The sequence below is a fragment of the Grampus griseus genome (assembly GCF_964374135.1).
Source record: "Grampus griseus genome assembly, chromosome: 11".
NCBI lineage: Eukaryota > Metazoa > Chordata > Mammalia > Artiodactyla > Delphinidae > Grampus > Grampus griseus.
In genome coordinates this window covers 36,406,828-36,424,005 of record NC_139005.1, presented here as the reverse complement: position 1 = coordinate 36,424,005, position 17,178 = coordinate 36,406,828, and the positions used below count along the sequence as shown (strand labels likewise).

Below are 17,178 nucleotides of genomic sequence, written 5' to 3'. Positions count from 1 at the left end.
TAATGCCTTCCTTTTCATATATTAAATTATTAGTGAGTCCATATCTGGGCTTCATGTCCTGTTCTCTGAGCTGACTGTTCTTGAGCTAATAAAACTCTCATTACATTACTTATTATTATATTACTAATATGATTTTATTCATAATAAACCCAAAACTAATTTCATAAGTTCTGATATTTTAGAAACATTGTCTTTTTATCTAGAATCATTTGTTTAAGGCCTCTTTTATGTCTTTCAGTAGTTTTTATGTTTTTTTTAATAGTTCCTATTATCTTTTTGTTAAGGTTATTCCTAGACGTTTTATATTAGTTGTTACTCTTGGCAATTTTAGAATTCTTGATGCCTCCCATCTGGTCTCTTCATCAGAAACTTGAAACTCCTGAACCACAGATCTGATTTAAACAAACGAGGTGAAAGGAGCTCGAAGAGCCACAGGCAGCAGAAGATATTGTGAAACCTTGAGAGTTGCTCCATGTGGTGGCTGAGCTGTTCTCTGGGAACAATCTTCTCTATGAAACTACACAGTTTCCAGCTCGACTTTCAGTTTTCTCAACATATAAAATTAGACAGTAGAAAAATCTGTGGCAGATTCTTACCCAGAAAAAGACAGCACTGGCACAGAGGGTTATACGTATACACTTTCCCCAGGTGGTGAAGGGAATACGCTCTTCTTCCTAATTAAAAAAAAAAAAAAAAAAGAAGTTTAGTCAATCAAGGGATTCCTCCAACGAAATGATTTTTCTCCTAATTGGTCACTGAATCCTAGGCTTAATTTTTAAAAACAATTAGTTTTCAGACACAGCCTCCTTACTCATACTTGCATGTTTGCTTGTTAACAATTTCAGACATACATACAGCAAAACGTGTTCAGTGTTCATTTTCGTAATAGTTTTTGAAAATGCAAATGTGAATAATAAACTGTTTATCTGCCACGATCTGAGTTCAGGAGTCTGGGTATCTGACAATACCATTCTCGAGCTTGTCTTAGATTTTAGAAGTGACTGCAGTGAGAACCCAGAGTCTGTGCAGGACAGAAAGTTTCACAGATGTCTGCAAGTACTAGGGAGCCAATGTGTGTTTTCTGGTTGACCTTTAGGTATATTAGGTATAACTGTGAAGTTTTAGAGTTTCCATTTTATAGTTTATATGAATATATGTAGATTTTTCTAGAAATGAAATCAACAGTGTGATTATAGCTGCAAACAAGGACATGGCATTTACTCTCTGCCAGGTGCTATTCTAAGTAGGTTCTATCTATTAACTCAATCAATCCTTACCACAATCATATGAGGAAGCAACTTTCTTATTCCTGTGTCATAGCTGGGGAAACTACGGCACAGAGAACCTAACAAGTTGTTCAAGATCACTCAGCTAGTAACTTGCTGTGTTCAGATGTGAATTCAGGCAGTTTTGTTCCCAAGGCCTCACCACCACACTGCTGGCCTCTCTAGACACTGAGGATGTGTTCTCAATCAAGGTAAGATGAGAAAGAATGATAAGGAGAAATGAACCTTCATCTTCAATTTTTTAACAAGCAATGTTACAAGGGAAATTTAACTTATTAGTTGGCAATTTTAAATTTAAAATGGACAGATTTAAATTTCTAAAATGTCTTTTCTTCAGTATGTTGCCAATAACAAGCTTTTGTTTTTCAGTATTCAAAAACGTTATGAACATCTGATTTTGTCTAAGTTTCAGCTTTCATTATGTACAATCTTTTACCAACACATGCTTTGACCCCCATCTTTCGTCCTAAACAATGGGAACGATTCATAATGGGGATTATTTAAAACTTGTTACATTGTAAAAGACAAATGTCGCTTTCTGTTGGGTAACTGAACCTCATTTTTTTCCATTTATAAAATGAGGAGGTTGAACTGCTCCCTCCAGACCCTTTTACTGCCAACATTCTGTAAATCTGTGAGTCAATTTATAAAGTCTATGGTTGGAGACATTTTCAGATGCTTTTGATAAAAGCATTTTCTTTCCAAGAGTTATTCATATTTAAAACCTACTGTCCTTATGCTGATGACTACAAGTACAATTAGCTCCAGATTTTCTGTGTTGATGGAAAGAGGCAATAATGCAGATGATTTAAAAAAATTGTCTTTCACTGGCTTTGGAATGTTTATACAAAGACATTATATAGTTTTATTTTTTAATTCTGCAGCAGCAGTAACAGCAGCAAGTTTACCTTTCCAATTAGATTAAATGCCTAGCATGGGGCCTGAATATAGTTTGGCCTCAACAGATGTTTCCCTTCTTCATCCTTTCTCTGATTTTAGGATGAGTCACCCTACTCTGTGCACGTACCAACCAGAAGGGGGAGCAGTGACCGAGGCGTCGTGCAAGACAAAGGAGCTGGTCTACGATGAAAAGGTGGCTGTAATAATGAAGGACCATGTGAAACACTGAGAATCAACTATGAAAACCAATGTCTTTCCTTCTACATCTATGTCATAGAGTCTAATTTTTATTGGTACTGTGAAAGGACACAAATCAACGCATCTTTTCTTATACATTTATGTCAGAGGTTTTTAATTTTTTTCATTTTTATTGTTATTATGAAAGAAGGGACCACATTTATCGCCTGTGCCTACTGTTCTTAGCAGTGCTCCTTCACTTTGGCTGTACATTAAAAATCACCAGAGCAGCTTAAAAAATTCCTGTGCCAGAAGGCACCCCTGGCCACTGAGTACCATCAGAGTATATAGCAACAGAAGCCAGGCGTCAATATTTTTTAAGCGCCCGCCCCTACTCCGTGATTCCAGTGTGCAGTCAAGGTTGAGAACCCCTGCAATACACAGACTGAATTGCATCTAGATAACATACTCTTTACCTGAGTGATCTCATTTATCACCACATGCGTACACCGTGCCTCATATTCTGGCCGGGCTTGTTCTTCCTGCTGTAACTCGACCGTGTCCCATTCGTACTCAAGTTCTGCCTGGCGCCGCTTCCAAAACTCCAAAAACAAGGTAACTACCAAAGAGAGAACAGCATCATGTGGGTCTTCAGTGATGACTGATGCTTCAGAAATCTGTACTGAATACTATGAATTATCCACAACACTTGTGTATATGGTCAATAAAATCTAATTTTACTTATTTATAGGTGATACTAGTATTTAAAAGAGAGAAAAATGAGTTAATGCTTTTTTTAAAAGGAAAATGTTGATCATTTATTCAACTTGTGAAAACAGACTATAGGTCATGGGAAGGGTGGTAATGGGATGGTCAGAAGGCATCTGACTGTGTCTACCGCTAAAGCATCCGCTCCTAACACATTATTGCCAACAAAACAACACAAGCAACTATTATAATTCAAAGCAGTTCATGGTCCACCCTTTAGTCTGCTCCTCCTTGCATCCCTCTCCCTCTCTTCCTTCCAAAGGGCTTGGGGGTGCAGGGATGAGAATGCTTCAGTGGTCCCCAAATCTTTGTTTTCTACCACCCAAGTCACCCCAATTAAAACAACATTCTTAAATGTGGAAAACTGGTATTTTTCTCAATCTTGTGTAAAGTATGGATAAAATAATTTTTAGAAATCATTATTTTTCAAGATTTGTAACTTCAAATACTAGACAAAAACAACATTAAATGTTCATTGAAAATGTGGTTTCAGGGTAAATCCCCTAGGCCCTTCTTCCAATCAGACTGATACCCCTAAGCGCTTCCTATATAGAAATTCTGGAATAAACACTGTTCCATCCACAAATATTTTTGAGTCTCTACTATGTGCTGAGAATAAAGAGAAAAAAAGGTATGGTGCCTGCTTCAAGGAGCTCCTAGGTGTATAGGAATTACAGTGAAGTGATAGTTACAGTGGACTTTTAAGACAGCTGTGATCAAAGTAAGCATGAGGTGCTCTGGGCACACAGAGCCACAATGTAACAAGGCTGTCTCAGAGGAGGGGACCACTGGGGTGAGCTGTGCGATGGTTTAGAGCTGATCAGGTGAGAGTGGAATGTTAAGGCCATTTCCCCTTAGGGAGCTGTGCGTGCAAAGGCAAGAGACCAAAGAGACCCAGGTACTTTCCAAGAGCTGCAAACAGACTGGAAGGGAGCACAGGCTGTGGTGAGGTGGGTGGGACAGCCAGGTGGAGAGATGGCAGGGGCACATCACGAAGGACTCTGTGTGCCTTAAAGGCGGAGGAGACATTGAAGGAAGTCGAGAAAGAGACTAGAGGCAGGGAGACCTACTGGCAGGTCCACGATGAGGCCTGCTTCAGCTGGGAGGTGAGAGAAGACGGCGTTTTAGCAGGTTGACAGATTGCACGCAGGTGTGATGGAAGGGGGCGAAAGAGGTCAAGGATGCCCGCCAGCTTTCTGGCTTTGGTGATGTCCTAAATTCTAGTGCCATTCCCTGAAATAAGAAGGGCAGGGAGAGGAGCAAGCCTGAGAGAGAAGATTACTGATTCGGTTCTGATCAGCTGCCTGTGGGCCACAGGGGAGATACCCGGGTAGGCAGGTCAAAGTCTAGAACTCCAGAGAAAGATCTAGGCTGAGCCGAGACTTTTTCCTGTTTCCAGTGGTAACTGGAGCATGAGTGGATGAGCTCACTAAAGGAGCTACGGAGGGGTAGTTCTCACCCTGCCTGCACGTGAAGCACTGAGAGCTTTTGAAAAATACTGAGCCCAGGCACCACCCCCGAGATTCTGATTTTATTGGTCTGGAGTGGGCCTGTGTGTTGTTTTTTGTTTTTGGAAAGCTCTACTGAGCAGTCAGGGCTGTGAATCAACCTGTAGAGAACAGGGAGCCTCTGAGTGCGGAGCAAAGACCAGCTGCCCTGAAATCCTGCAGACCCCGCTGCAGGCAGCCCGAGACATGGGAGAAAGCTCGGGATGGGCCCTGAGGAACATGAACGCAATGCTCCCAGACGGCAAGGACAATGGAAATGCTCAAAGCACCCACTTCCCAGAGATAATCTGGACTTTGGAATCAAGTTCGAATTCTGGTTCTGACAATCATTAGATGTAAGACTACTGGTTAAAGTGCTTCAACTTCCTGAGCCCCTGTTGCCTGCCCACCCCCCCGGCATGGAAAATGGGGGAAATAGAACCTACCTCATAGGCTGTTGTGAGCTTAATGACACAACATCTGTAAAGGCCCTCATGACCCTCTGAGGTAACTATTATTACTATCCCCATTTTGGACACCAAGAAACAGAGGCACAGAAAACTTCAAATACTTGCCCGAGATAAGGATTGAGGTATCAAACCAAGGCATCCTTGGCTCCAGAGCCCGAGCCCTTCTTACGATGCGGCACTGCCCAAGCCACCTGCTCCATAACTTGCTTTCTGTGGGCTCTGCCCCGTGGCACCCACTCTGCTGAGATGCCATCACTGCGTGCCTGCCCAGCGTCTGACTCCAACACTGCTCCTCCAGGACACAATGCTAGTAACTGTCCTCCATCCCACCACTGTCTCTGTGGGTACACTAACCCTCACGATGCCACTGCTGTGACTACCTGCTGTTCAGAAGCAAGTAGAGGCGGCAGCTCAGCTTTCTGCCACAGACGCTGCTGTCAGTGGATGCAAAGAGCACACAGTTAGTAGGGGAGGCCACTTCCTGTCTCCTACTTGGCTGGGGAACTGGAAGGCAGCTAGTCCCCCTGTGGAACTTTGAAACCCAGTGTGGGAGTTATGTGAGGCTTCCTGGCCTCTTTACATAGGAATGATGTCCAGCCCCCAAGAGCCCCCCAAGTTGCAGCTGACACTGTCATCCACTGGCCCCATCAGGGAGCGGAGGTGATGGCCTGTAGTCCACCTAGTTCCATCTCCTTGCATGACAGCTACAGGGGGATGAATTAACACTGGAGAGTGAAAGCTACAAAGCCCTTGGGTATTATTTCCTGACACTCTCAGGTCACCCAAATGTTCCAAATCCTCTAAGTAAACAACTTTTAAGAGAAACCGCACTGACTCATCTGTCAGACCTCTGACAGCAGGACTGACTTGGCTTCTCCTGCTTTCAGGACGGGCCTCTTTCCCCTTCTGTGGGGGCTTCCCAAAGTGAAAGAGCCTGTTCCTCATTTATGGGTAAGAGAGCATTTGTGACTCCTGACCAGAACCTTCAAAAATAGGCCTCTGGGCTTCCCTGGTGGCGCAGTGGTTGAGAGTCTGCCTGCTGATGCAGGGGACACGGGTTCGTGCCCCGGTCCGGGAAGATCCCACATGCTGCGGAGCAGCTGGGCCCATGAGCCATGGCCGCTGAGCCTGCGCGTCTGGAGCCTGTGCTCCTCAACGGGAGAGGCCGCAACAGTGAGAGGCCTGCGTACCACAAAAAAAAAAAAAAAAAAAAGCCCTCTTTGTGGGAATGGAAGCATGGTGCCACAGCTCAGCTACCCTACAGCCTCATCTAGCCAATACTATAGCCAACACAAAGGGCCCCTGCTGGTGAGTGTTCAGTATGGAGAGTGATGCCTGCACCACTGAGAACCTGCCCAGCCATTCATGCCCTTGCCTCTATCCAGGGGGAAATGAAGCATCCGTGGAAGGAAAGCCTTGAGGGCAGCAGGTAACTATGGACCAAGCTGCATCTGGCTGTTCTTGCTTCCCACCTGACCCATGCTGGCTGCATGGGCAGATACTCTGAAAAGAGACCCCTGCTTGGGGGAATGAGCCAACTCTCCTTGGGCTGCATATGAAGCGGCACAGTATACATAGGAAGCCACCCACTTACCAAAGTCCCCTAGGCTCACAGCTCCTTGATAAATACCATGCATCCCCATCAAAGAGAAGACCCCTACTTTTTAATTTACTTGAGAATTCTACTGCCAACACTGCCTTACCCCTTCCACCCATGAAGTTCTTTCCACTCTGTGTCCCCCCTCTGCAACTATGAAATCAGTCCAATGCTAGTGTACATTCTGTCCGCAAGGGCACACTTTATGCCCTATGCTGACCTCAACTTGTGCGCTTCAAAATGGATAGCACTCATGCACCCTGACCTATATTTGCTTCCGCGTTTGTTGTTTATCAAGCCCACTAGAATGTCACCTTCTTGAGGGCAGGGATTTGGCATCGTTCCCAGGGGAAACACTAGCACACAGCAGGCACTTGGATAAGTATTAGCTAAATGAATGTACTGTGGGAAGTCATCCCAGGGACTGGAGGACCTCTATCACCTGGGACGCCTGAAGGATGGAATCATCCACTCGGAGGGCCCAGCTGATTCCCACTGCTCCCTGCTATGCCCGACCATCCACTGTCCACCACACGCTGCTCCGCCAGTCACGTGGGCCTGGATGAGCTGAGATGAGGATGTGACTGTTGATGGGTAAGGTTGCGGCAGCTCTAGCCCCTTGACTGCTGGGAGCTACTCAGGATAGACAGACTGAGGAATCATCATGCATACCGTCCTACCCCACAACTCACTCAAAGCACTAGGACTGCACATCAGAGGAAACCACTGGCCCTTTCCAACCTAAAGAAGTGGGTGTCTTTCCATTAATAGCCTCTTTATGAGCCCAGCCTGGAAAAAGCTTTCTAAAGCCACTTTGGATACCTTCCTTGTGTTTCTGTAATCCCTCTAAATTCTGTCATTTTAATTGAAATATTAGACATACAGATGTTTTTGAAATTTTTATTGATTTTCAATGAAGAAAATCCTCAATTTCCTCCTCTGCTAAGTAAAGAAAAATTTTCACTTTATTAAAAAAAAAGCAGCTTACTTTCACGAATTTGTATCTTCAAACGTATCTATTTTTAAAAGAATTTGTGATGCAAGACATGAAAGTCCGTCTGTGTTTTGGCACCTACAGGTACGCAGAGATGAAACAAACAGGACTGATCTCATGAGGCTGGAAGGCTGGGGCTTTCTTATTCCTGTTACAGAAAGAAGAGTCTGTACCTGTGTAGGTGAGGTAGGACCAAGGATGTGGAACCATCATTTTCCAGCCCATTTTTCAGAACCCCACACAAGGCAGTGCAATTATATCAAATAAATATCTCTGCATCCTTCTAAAAGTTTGCTACAACTTTATTACTATACATTGCATTTTGTCATTGATCTAAACACTGACGACAACCAAATTATTTGCAGAACTCTTATTCTGTGCTTGTCACTTTTTGTCTCTGGGGACCTCAGGTAATTTGCCTAATCTGCCTGAGTGTCATTTTCCACATCTTTAAAATGGGAGTGTAACAGCCATTTATATGTTCAGTATCTATCTAGCAACAGTATCAACAGGAGATGATTTATGAAAATCAAACTACTCTTCTCACAAAAAGCAACAGAAACAATTCTAATCAGTGCTATAGGGGAGGAACAGCGGTACCCTTCCCCTTCCTCCCTGAACTTGAACATAAAGGGTAAAATGACTGCTTTTGCCAAATCCTGAAATTGAGGAGTTCTGAGTGGGAGGTGATATAACTGCCATGCAACGTAGAAATGGCCTGGTGAAACATAATGATTGGGTAAGCAAATCCTCGAAACCTTGAGGGGCACAAACCCTGGGAGCTGTAGGAATGGGTGGGAGTTGCTCAGTTCCTCATTTCACAGAGCCAAGAACTTTGCAGGGTCCGTGAAAGACCCTGAGGGCCTAGCATAACCACCCAATGTGCTGGAGTATTCCTGGGCTACATGGCTGCTGACTCAGTGCTGTGCGTCCCAGAGTGAAAGCACCGGGACCTGGGCTGACTGTGCTGCCGGACAGGAATTTCCTGTTCTGTACCTTTTGCTCTCTCTCTCTTCCTGCAATAAAACAACTGGCCGGACTCCGGTGGGGAACTCCGCACTTATATTCTCTGGCAAGCCACACACCAGGCAGCTCTAGCTGACTGGTGAGAGACGGGACTCCTATACGAATATATAATAAGAGAGAAGGCTGCCTAGGACCTTGGGAATCAAAACCAGCTTGTTCTCTTAATCAGGACATTAAACAGCGAAAGAAAATATGCATCAGATGAAGAAGCTTCCCAATACACAGCGTTGGTGGCTGTATCCAGCAATGTCTAAGGACGAGGCACACCCTGGTAGACGGGAGCATTCTGGTTGCCTTAAGAGTTTGCTGCTGAAGGGCTGAGACATTGTATTGGGCCTTGAAACTAGTCAGGCCTCTTCACTCACAAAGGCAGACAAGGCAGATGAGCTTGCTCAGCCTGTATTCTAGCTTCCTAACTGAAAGACTATGAGATGGAAAATACATTTCTCAGGAAAAACAACAAGGTTGTACTGTATAGCACAGGGAACTATATTCAATATCCTGTGATGAACCATAATGGAAAAGAATATTAAAAAAATGTGGGCTTCCCTGGTGGCACAGGGGTTGAGAGTCCGCCTGCTGATGCAGGGGATGTGGGTTCGTGCCCCGGTCTGGGAAGATCCCACATGCTGCGGAGCGGCTGGGCCCGTGAGCCATGGCCGCTGAGCCTGCGCGTCCGGAGCTCGTGCTCCGCAACGGGAGAGGCCACAACAGTGAGAGGCCCGTGTACCGCAAAAAGAAAAAAAAATGCCCATCATATGCATCTGTGTGTCACTTAAATCAGAAATGCAGCTGAATGGAAGCAAGGGTGGTTATAGACACTGTGTTATTTTGCTGGTATGGATGCAGCTGGAGAAGCAGAGACCTCAAACTAACAGTCGCAAGAGTCATTTTCTGATCTCCAAGTGCAGCTAGTTAGGGTGAAGGCTTCCTGAAATCCCCCCACTCCTCCTTATGAGCCAGTGGTCTGGTAAATCTCTAGGCCCAGCCTAGAACTCAAAGGTGAAAATTAAAAATTGCAGTCATGCAGCCAAAAGGTTGGCAGGGAGCATTAGACAGAAGTAGGTAAGAAACAACAAGGAATGGGGAGGGAGGATACGTTCAGAACCTTTACTTCAATCGTGGTTAGTTGGTGTTTAGGACCTTAGGAGTCAGTGTGAGTAGATGGAATGCTTTGGCCTACAAGGGGGGATATTTTTCAAGTAAGTCCATGATTTGTGCTATATTTATTAGAAAAGGTTTTCTACCCTCAACTTTCTATGGAGCAGAAAAATATTCTGCCACATACATATGGGCACAAGGGAGATGCTGCAGGAATATGATGATGGTGATATGAAAAACTTCAGTTCTGCAATTGCACGCTTTCTGTAATGAGGTTCACAGCAGTAGTTCTCATAAGGCAGAGGTAACAAGAAAAGCAATATCAGGCATTTAAAATAAAGACTTCATCATACATACATATCCTTAAAGATACATATATGGTGCTACGAGCAGGGCCGAAATGTTTTCTGCATTCTACAATCTGATGAAATAAAAGCAGCGGCTCAATGTGTCTGTCAGTTCTATAAGCATGGTGTAGTTAATGATCACAGAAAGCAGGGTGGGCTAGGGACCTTGAAGTTCTTCTTTCCAGTGCCAAAGTTAGTATTTTTTGCTTTATTTTAAAAGTCTCTTTTAATTAGGGCTATCAGCATCCATTAGTATATGGAGTTCAATAGATGTGTTAGAATTTTATAGATTATGAACCAGTGCTGAGACTGAGGTTTACGCCATAGTTAAAACTGACCCCACCCAAGTGTTGGGCACCCACCCTCTTACCGGGGATAAAAAAAAAAAAGATTATTTTACAGTGGAGGAGTACAGAGAATCTTAATATATGACTTTGATCTTTAGTCTCCCATGTGTCAAATATTAGCTAGTGTTTGGCCTCCAGCCAAAACATGCTAAATGTCTGAACGACAGAGTGACTTATTAGGTAAGTTTGGCCTCCTTAGAGTTTATGCAGCAGTGGCAACTAATACCTCTTAAAAGTGTCCAAAATAATTGGCCTGTCTGTTCTGTGATTCATTTGGGGACCCTTCATAGGCACAACCACTGCAAAATAGAAATATCACCGAGGACACCTGTAAACAGCTGTATCTATACGTGAGTTGCATGTGTTGATGTGCTGTCTTCTCCAAAATAAAAGACTTGGTTCTGTTTCTTCCCCCAACTATCTACACCCTGAACACTATTTCCCCCTTACTTACACAATGAAATTGGAAATGCATTTATCTTGGAAAGTGGACATTTTTTCTTCTATGGTAAAACAGTTACATCAATTAAACATGTGAAAGTCTGTATTTAAATAAAATGATAATTGCCTTATTACATTAATGAGGCTATTCAAAATAAATAATATATAGTATTAAACCTTCTATAAACAAATTATATTCTTTAGGATCATATCTGTTCTATTTATTAAACAGAATGTTACTATTATAAGAGTAGCAGCACATACCCATATAGAAGTGTATAAAGAAGAAAGCTTACCTGTAATCCTTGTGTTGCTGCTTTTCCCGAACCCCAAACCCTTGAAAGTCAGGTTGGATCACAGCTATGAGGGTTATTACAATAATGGCTCCCAGTGAATCATGCCCCTGTGTATCCAGCCCTTGAGCAGTCCTCCCACCTCCTCATATTGTTGTTGGGTTGACCATGACTTGCTTTGGTTGATGGAACATTTGCAAACTTGATGCAAACACAGGCTTAAAAAATGCCTGGAGTGCGCTTCTCCTGTCTTGCTTCTCTTTGGAACCCTAAACTTCCATGTGAAGAATCCTGGGCCAGCCCACTGGAGGATGGGACACCATGTAGACCCAGAGGAGGTAGCCCAGCTGAGCCCCACAGACCAACCCCTCCTGGCGAACTATGCCTGGAGAATCTCCCAGCTGACGCAGAGAATCATGAGAAACAATAAACCTGTGTTTTAAGCCACTACATTTTGAGGTAGTTTTTTACGCAGTAATTGATACAATGTCCTTAAGAATTATAAATGGAGTCTGGGGGGAGATGAAGTTTGGGCAATCCAAGGGACTACAAGTGGGTTACCTTAATCACCTATATAAAACCATATAATGCTATTTAGTTCGGTACTTGTATGATCTTAAGGTTTTTGTTTGTTTGTTTTTAGTTAAGAGGCAAAAGGAAACTGAAAAAAATGGACATAACTTACCCCATACCCCCATAAATACTGCAAAGACTAGGGTTCCAAAACTGTCAAAGAGGCACAATTTCTGGAAAATACAATAATAACATGTACATGAATCATGTTCTTCACTTACTAGGATTCAGCAAATATGAACTGCTTTGTATATGCTACACTTTGGGAATTTCTTTTAAAGCTGTTAACTAGTTTGACAATCACTATATCTACTACATACTTACAGATGAGATTTCTCATTCTCTTGAAAGCCAACAGCCTCTGCTGTATTTACCAGAGTACATTTTCCAATGGAATCTTTCCATATCATGATAAAGAAATAGGCTCAGCTGCTAAGATCCCACGCTGCTGAAAGCTTCTAACATACTTTTGAATAACAGCCTCTTTTTATGGACTATGATAGTGAATTTGAGGAAATAGAATGGCCCTAAGAATACAATGAACTCCAAACAACTTTTAGATTTATGATTTGCATCTGATTATCCAACCCTCGTCAGAGGGCAAGTTCCTGAATTCCTGCATTTCTTGTTAAGAGAAGCGCAAAGCTGGGGTTTACTTTGAGATGGCTCTCCCCCAGGAGACAGCTCTGTTTCCTCAAATCCAATGATGACTTTTCTACCATCGCTGATGGAAGCTTCCTTTAGGATAAGGAGGCACAGATGCTTTTGCTGACGTTACAAAGGGTACAATGATCATGAAGGAATACATGACATACTCTATTTACTAGTTCTGCTAAGTTTCCCCTTTTTGCTAGTATAAAAATAGTCTATCTCCCTCTCTGAATTCCTGGAAGATCTTCCAATTAGTTACCGATTTTTCATTAGTGAGCATTGTTATATCTCCTAAAAAAGGTCTATTAAGTTAGTGGAAAAAGTGGCAAACATAATATCAACTTTATAACAGATCTTATGAAAAGTAAAGAAGACATGGTAGAAAAGGAAGCTATAGGCTAAAAATAAACAAATAAATAAATGAATGAATAGCAAACTTTCCAGTGCCAGAGAAAATTCAAATCTGCTTCTCAGAAAAACTCAACTCTTTTAAAGGTTCTTTCTATGTTGCCCTTTATACCGATATAAAATGAGTAAACTTTCATCTACATAAAAATATAAGTTATGTTATTTTTGTAAAATAATATCCACCCACCCATCTTCTTATAGATCCTTTTTCCAAAGCATATAGATGCCCTCAGTCATCCACATATACCCTGAGCGGAAAGCACAGTCCCGAACTGTCTTTCACTTACTCCTCTCAAAAGTCCAGCTCAAGGAAGACAAAGTTGATAAATGAGTGATCCGTCTGGGGAACAATGCTCCCCACCTATTTCTTCCTCTACTCCTGGGACTCTATGGAACATGATTTCAAGTCTTTTAGCTTTGACTCTTATGGAACTATCTTTTCCAAGCTGTCTTTTAATGTCATACCTTATCCCTTATTGAAAATTATTGCAGGAAAAGTCCTAAGAGAAACATTTCTGCGTGTTATAATGTTATTCTGGAAGATTCTATCCAATGTTACTCTTCTTCTAGGAATCAATGCAAACCTCTATTTGATACCTCCCTATCTGCCCTGACACCTCCACCCTCACTCCAGAAAGAGAAAATCCTATTATGCTGAGAAAAAGCCACTGGAAGCACATCTGTCAATGTTAGAGGGGGGAAAAAAAAAGGAGCAGCAAGAAAAGGCAAGTTTACTGCTAATGCCAAGCTCACCCCAGCTGCCTAGCTCAAGACGAGAGATGTGCCTTGCACTCTTATGAGAGGGAGTTAGGTGGCTTGGAGGAAGTTACCATTTTTGCCACTTGTGTAAGGATCAAGGAACGGAGAGAAAGAAGAAGACGGCTGGCTGGCCTCTCTGCTCTCCGTGCCCCAGGAGCAACATGGAGGCAGGAAGTAGGGAAGAAGATAAGCAAAGAGCTTTCTTGGTAAGAAGCTTAGCTTAGCTTGCTTGGCGGGATGGCACAGAGAGGGAAAGCCGGCTGTGTTAACAGCGGCCACGAGTCAGCATACTGCTTTAGTCAGGTGGAGCAGGAAATAAGAGAGAGCTGTATACGCAGGCATGATGATTTTAAGCAGAGGAATCAGTTAGAATCTAGAAAAGTGACCTTTTGCTATGCTTTCTTCCTGCAAAGGAACAAAATCAAAATTTTATAATCGTGTATTTCAAAGAACTAAATATTACACCATAACCATGTTTCCTCTTTATCTTGCCAGCTAAAAGCTAAGAACTTTATTTAATGCTCAGTCACAAGAACAGTATTAATCCTGATTACTTCCATAATTGTTTCTTCATTTCCTTGATCCTGATTTTCTATTTCTATTTCTAATTTGTTAACAATTCTGGCATACATGTCAATTAGTGAATACGCCATCTCTTTCCAAAAGGAAAGAAATGAATATAAAAATGTATAATTGAAGAAATGACTGAATTAACCAATAAGCAGAAAAGCATGAAAAGGTGCTTCACTTTTTCTCCTTTTTTACCTTATTTTTTCATTTCATTCTTTTACTCATATTCTTTTATATGCTTCCCTCCCTTTGTGAATCACTCTGACAAGACTCAAGGGATTTTTTGGGGAAACTGGAAGAGAATGATTCATTTTTTTCCAAAACAATGAAAAAAACAATGTACACAGGGACATATTTGAAAGTCATGTGCTTAAGGATGGCTAGGTGGAGCAGAAGATATGAGAAAAGAGATGTGGGTTGGGTGTGTGAAAAATAATTTCTTAAGGAAAATGGAATTTCCATTTGTACTTTGTGGAGTGCAGTTTGCCTCTGGTATTATTGTCGGCACTTGCCTTAAATCCAGTGCCTGGGGATACACACTAACTAGTGACCTGTATGGGTCAACATCACTGGAAGGCAGGTTCTCTCTCTCACTAGCTCCAAGTCTTTTACTTTGAGTGATCTATGATAGATATTTATAGTCTGAAACTTGTGTTGGTTGAGGGGGGTGGGAAATGAAATGTATTTTAATTCATAAATTAAGTGTAGAAATCCATGTGCTGACAATACCCTGCAATCACCTTAATTAAGGGGTGGAACAATTTTCCAAACATAGAGTTCAGTTTGAGAGTAGAGTGCCTGATACTACAGTCAGCCACTGAAGAACACGGTAATAGCAAGGAAGGCAGATTTGCTATCATTTTCTGGCTTTGTCAGTTACTAGGCGGGTGATCTTGAGCAAATCATTTAATCTCTCAGATCCTCAGTGTTTAAATCTGTAAAATGGACGTAACACCTGTTCTGCCAGTCTCACAGTGCTGTTTTGTGTGTCAAGTAATGATATAGTTACAAGAACTTTGCAAACTATAGACTATAAAGTGGCATCACTATCTTAGCAGTGTATTCAGTTAAAATAAGACTTACACGGAGTAGATCAGAATATTCTGAGGTCATATAAAGATTCCTAAACTTTCACGGCAGAACTAGGGGACAGAGGAAAGATCAAGACAATGGAGACTACTACAAACATCAAAGTTGTCAGGAAAACTCTCTGAAGCAAGCAGACCATCTTTCTTCCTGTCTGGCGTTTCTGGCATGCCTTTCAGTAAGCTCTCTCCAGTCTCAGTGCTTTTCCTAAACCTCCTGGATTTTAAGAAGTCATATAGCTCAAGATCATCTGCATGTATAAGGGGAACCAGATGTGTTTTGTGGGAATGTTTTGAGACAAAGTGAATAGCTGTTACCATTTGCAGACAAAACCTTTCTTATGCATTTTTATAAATACAGTCTAAATCTGACCAGCAAGGTCTTTAAAAATCCAAGCAGAGTTTCAGCACACTTTCAAAGTGGGAAAACACAAGTACAGATTTCAGGTTTCCATTCACTTGAATTAAGGAAAATACTTATAATAGTAAACCTATTAAATAGTATTTATGAGATAAGCCAGGTTTGAGATTTCTGCTTTGATTACCTGAAATACTTAAATTAGTTTCAATTCCACAGTTCCTCACTGACCCTTCAGGAGATTTTAGATAAGGCTTTTAATTTCAATTTATTATTTGTAAACAAGGAATAAACACATGCATTTTATATCTATCTTTCAAAATGAAGATTTAGTTGACAACCTTTCTAAATTCCTCAGAGGGAAAAATTATAATCACTATGTTGTACTAAAATTTTTAGAAGAAAAAACATCTTTCATTACTTGTAAATGTTTGGGAAAAAAAATACCTTTGAGGACTCGCAAGTAACATTGAGTTTCCAGAATGGACAAAGCTTATCACACTGAGGGCACATTATGATCTTGCCGCCAATATCAGGATCACAAACTTCTTTGCTAAAGAAAAGAGAAAAATAAAATTTAATTTTTAAAAAATTTAATGAACAGGACTTTCTTTCTACAAGCATGATAAAATCCAACATCCATTCATGATAAGAAAACTAAACTAAATTCTTATGAAACTAGGAATGGAAATGAACTTCATTAACCTGATAAAATCTTGCTATAAAAAACCATTCTACTTAATAGTAAAATGGTGAAAGTATTTCCTTTGCATCAGAAACAAGATGATGGGTCCTGCTATCATCCCTTCTTTTCAGTGGAGGTCCTTGCCAGCACAGTAAGTAAAAAAAAACAAAACAAAACAAAAAAACAAAGATAGGAGGAATGGCAAGGGAAGAAAACTCCTATCACTAACAGATTACATAACTGTTTATATGGACAACTCAATAAAACCTGCAGATAAATTGTGAGAATAAATGAGTTTAGTAAGTTTTCTGGACACAAAATCAGTATACATAATATATATAGGGTCACAAAAAGAAACTGTGTCTCTAAAGACCTGCAACAGTTTTTAAAACACCATTTTTCAATAGCTTAAAAAATATGAAGAGCCTAGGTATAAAAATCTAATTCAAAATGTATGAAATTTATATGGAGAAAACGATAAAACTGTTCTGGGAGAGTAAAGAACCTATATAAATTGGGTACATTATCATGGTCACAATTTGGAAGAATCAATACTTGAAGATGTTACTTCTCCTTTATATGAGCTGTAAATTGAATAGAAGAGCAAAGCCTCAGAACACTCAAGACATCTCCTAAAGAACAAGGTGCTACTGGGATAGGTTAAGAAAAACTGAGCAAGAGAACAAAATAAAGAGTTCAGAAAGAGACCTCTGTATACACCCAAACTGATGTAGAACATGCAGGGTAGGCCCAGCAAATTAGTAAGGTAAGAACTGATGTTTGAATAAATAGGGCTGCTGCAATGGAATATCACAGAAAAAGGTGAAGTTGAACCACAAAATCCTATCATATACA

General features: G+C 41.4%; 1 protein-coding gene across 3 annotated transcripts in view; it reads right to left on the bottom strand.

Annotated features, from left to right (window-relative positions):
• The window catches only part of ANO6 (anoctamin 6), a 202,198-nt gene that overhangs the window by 38,323 nt on the left and 146,697 nt on the right, over nt 1-17,178 (bottom strand). For all 3 annotated transcript variants that reach the window (XM_082666609.1, XM_082666610.1, XM_082666611.1), the window contains 4 exons: nt 16,086-16,191; nt 11,920-11,980; nt 2,840-2,982; nt 597-674 (listed from right to left, as the gene is read on the bottom strand). In XM_082666609.1, the coding sequence (XP_082522735.1) occupies nt 597-674; nt 2,840-2,982; nt 11,920-11,980; nt 16,086-16,191 (388 nt within the window). The remainder of the gene's footprint in view (nt 1-596; nt 675-2,839; nt 2,983-11,919; nt 11,981-16,085; nt 16,192-17,178) is intronic.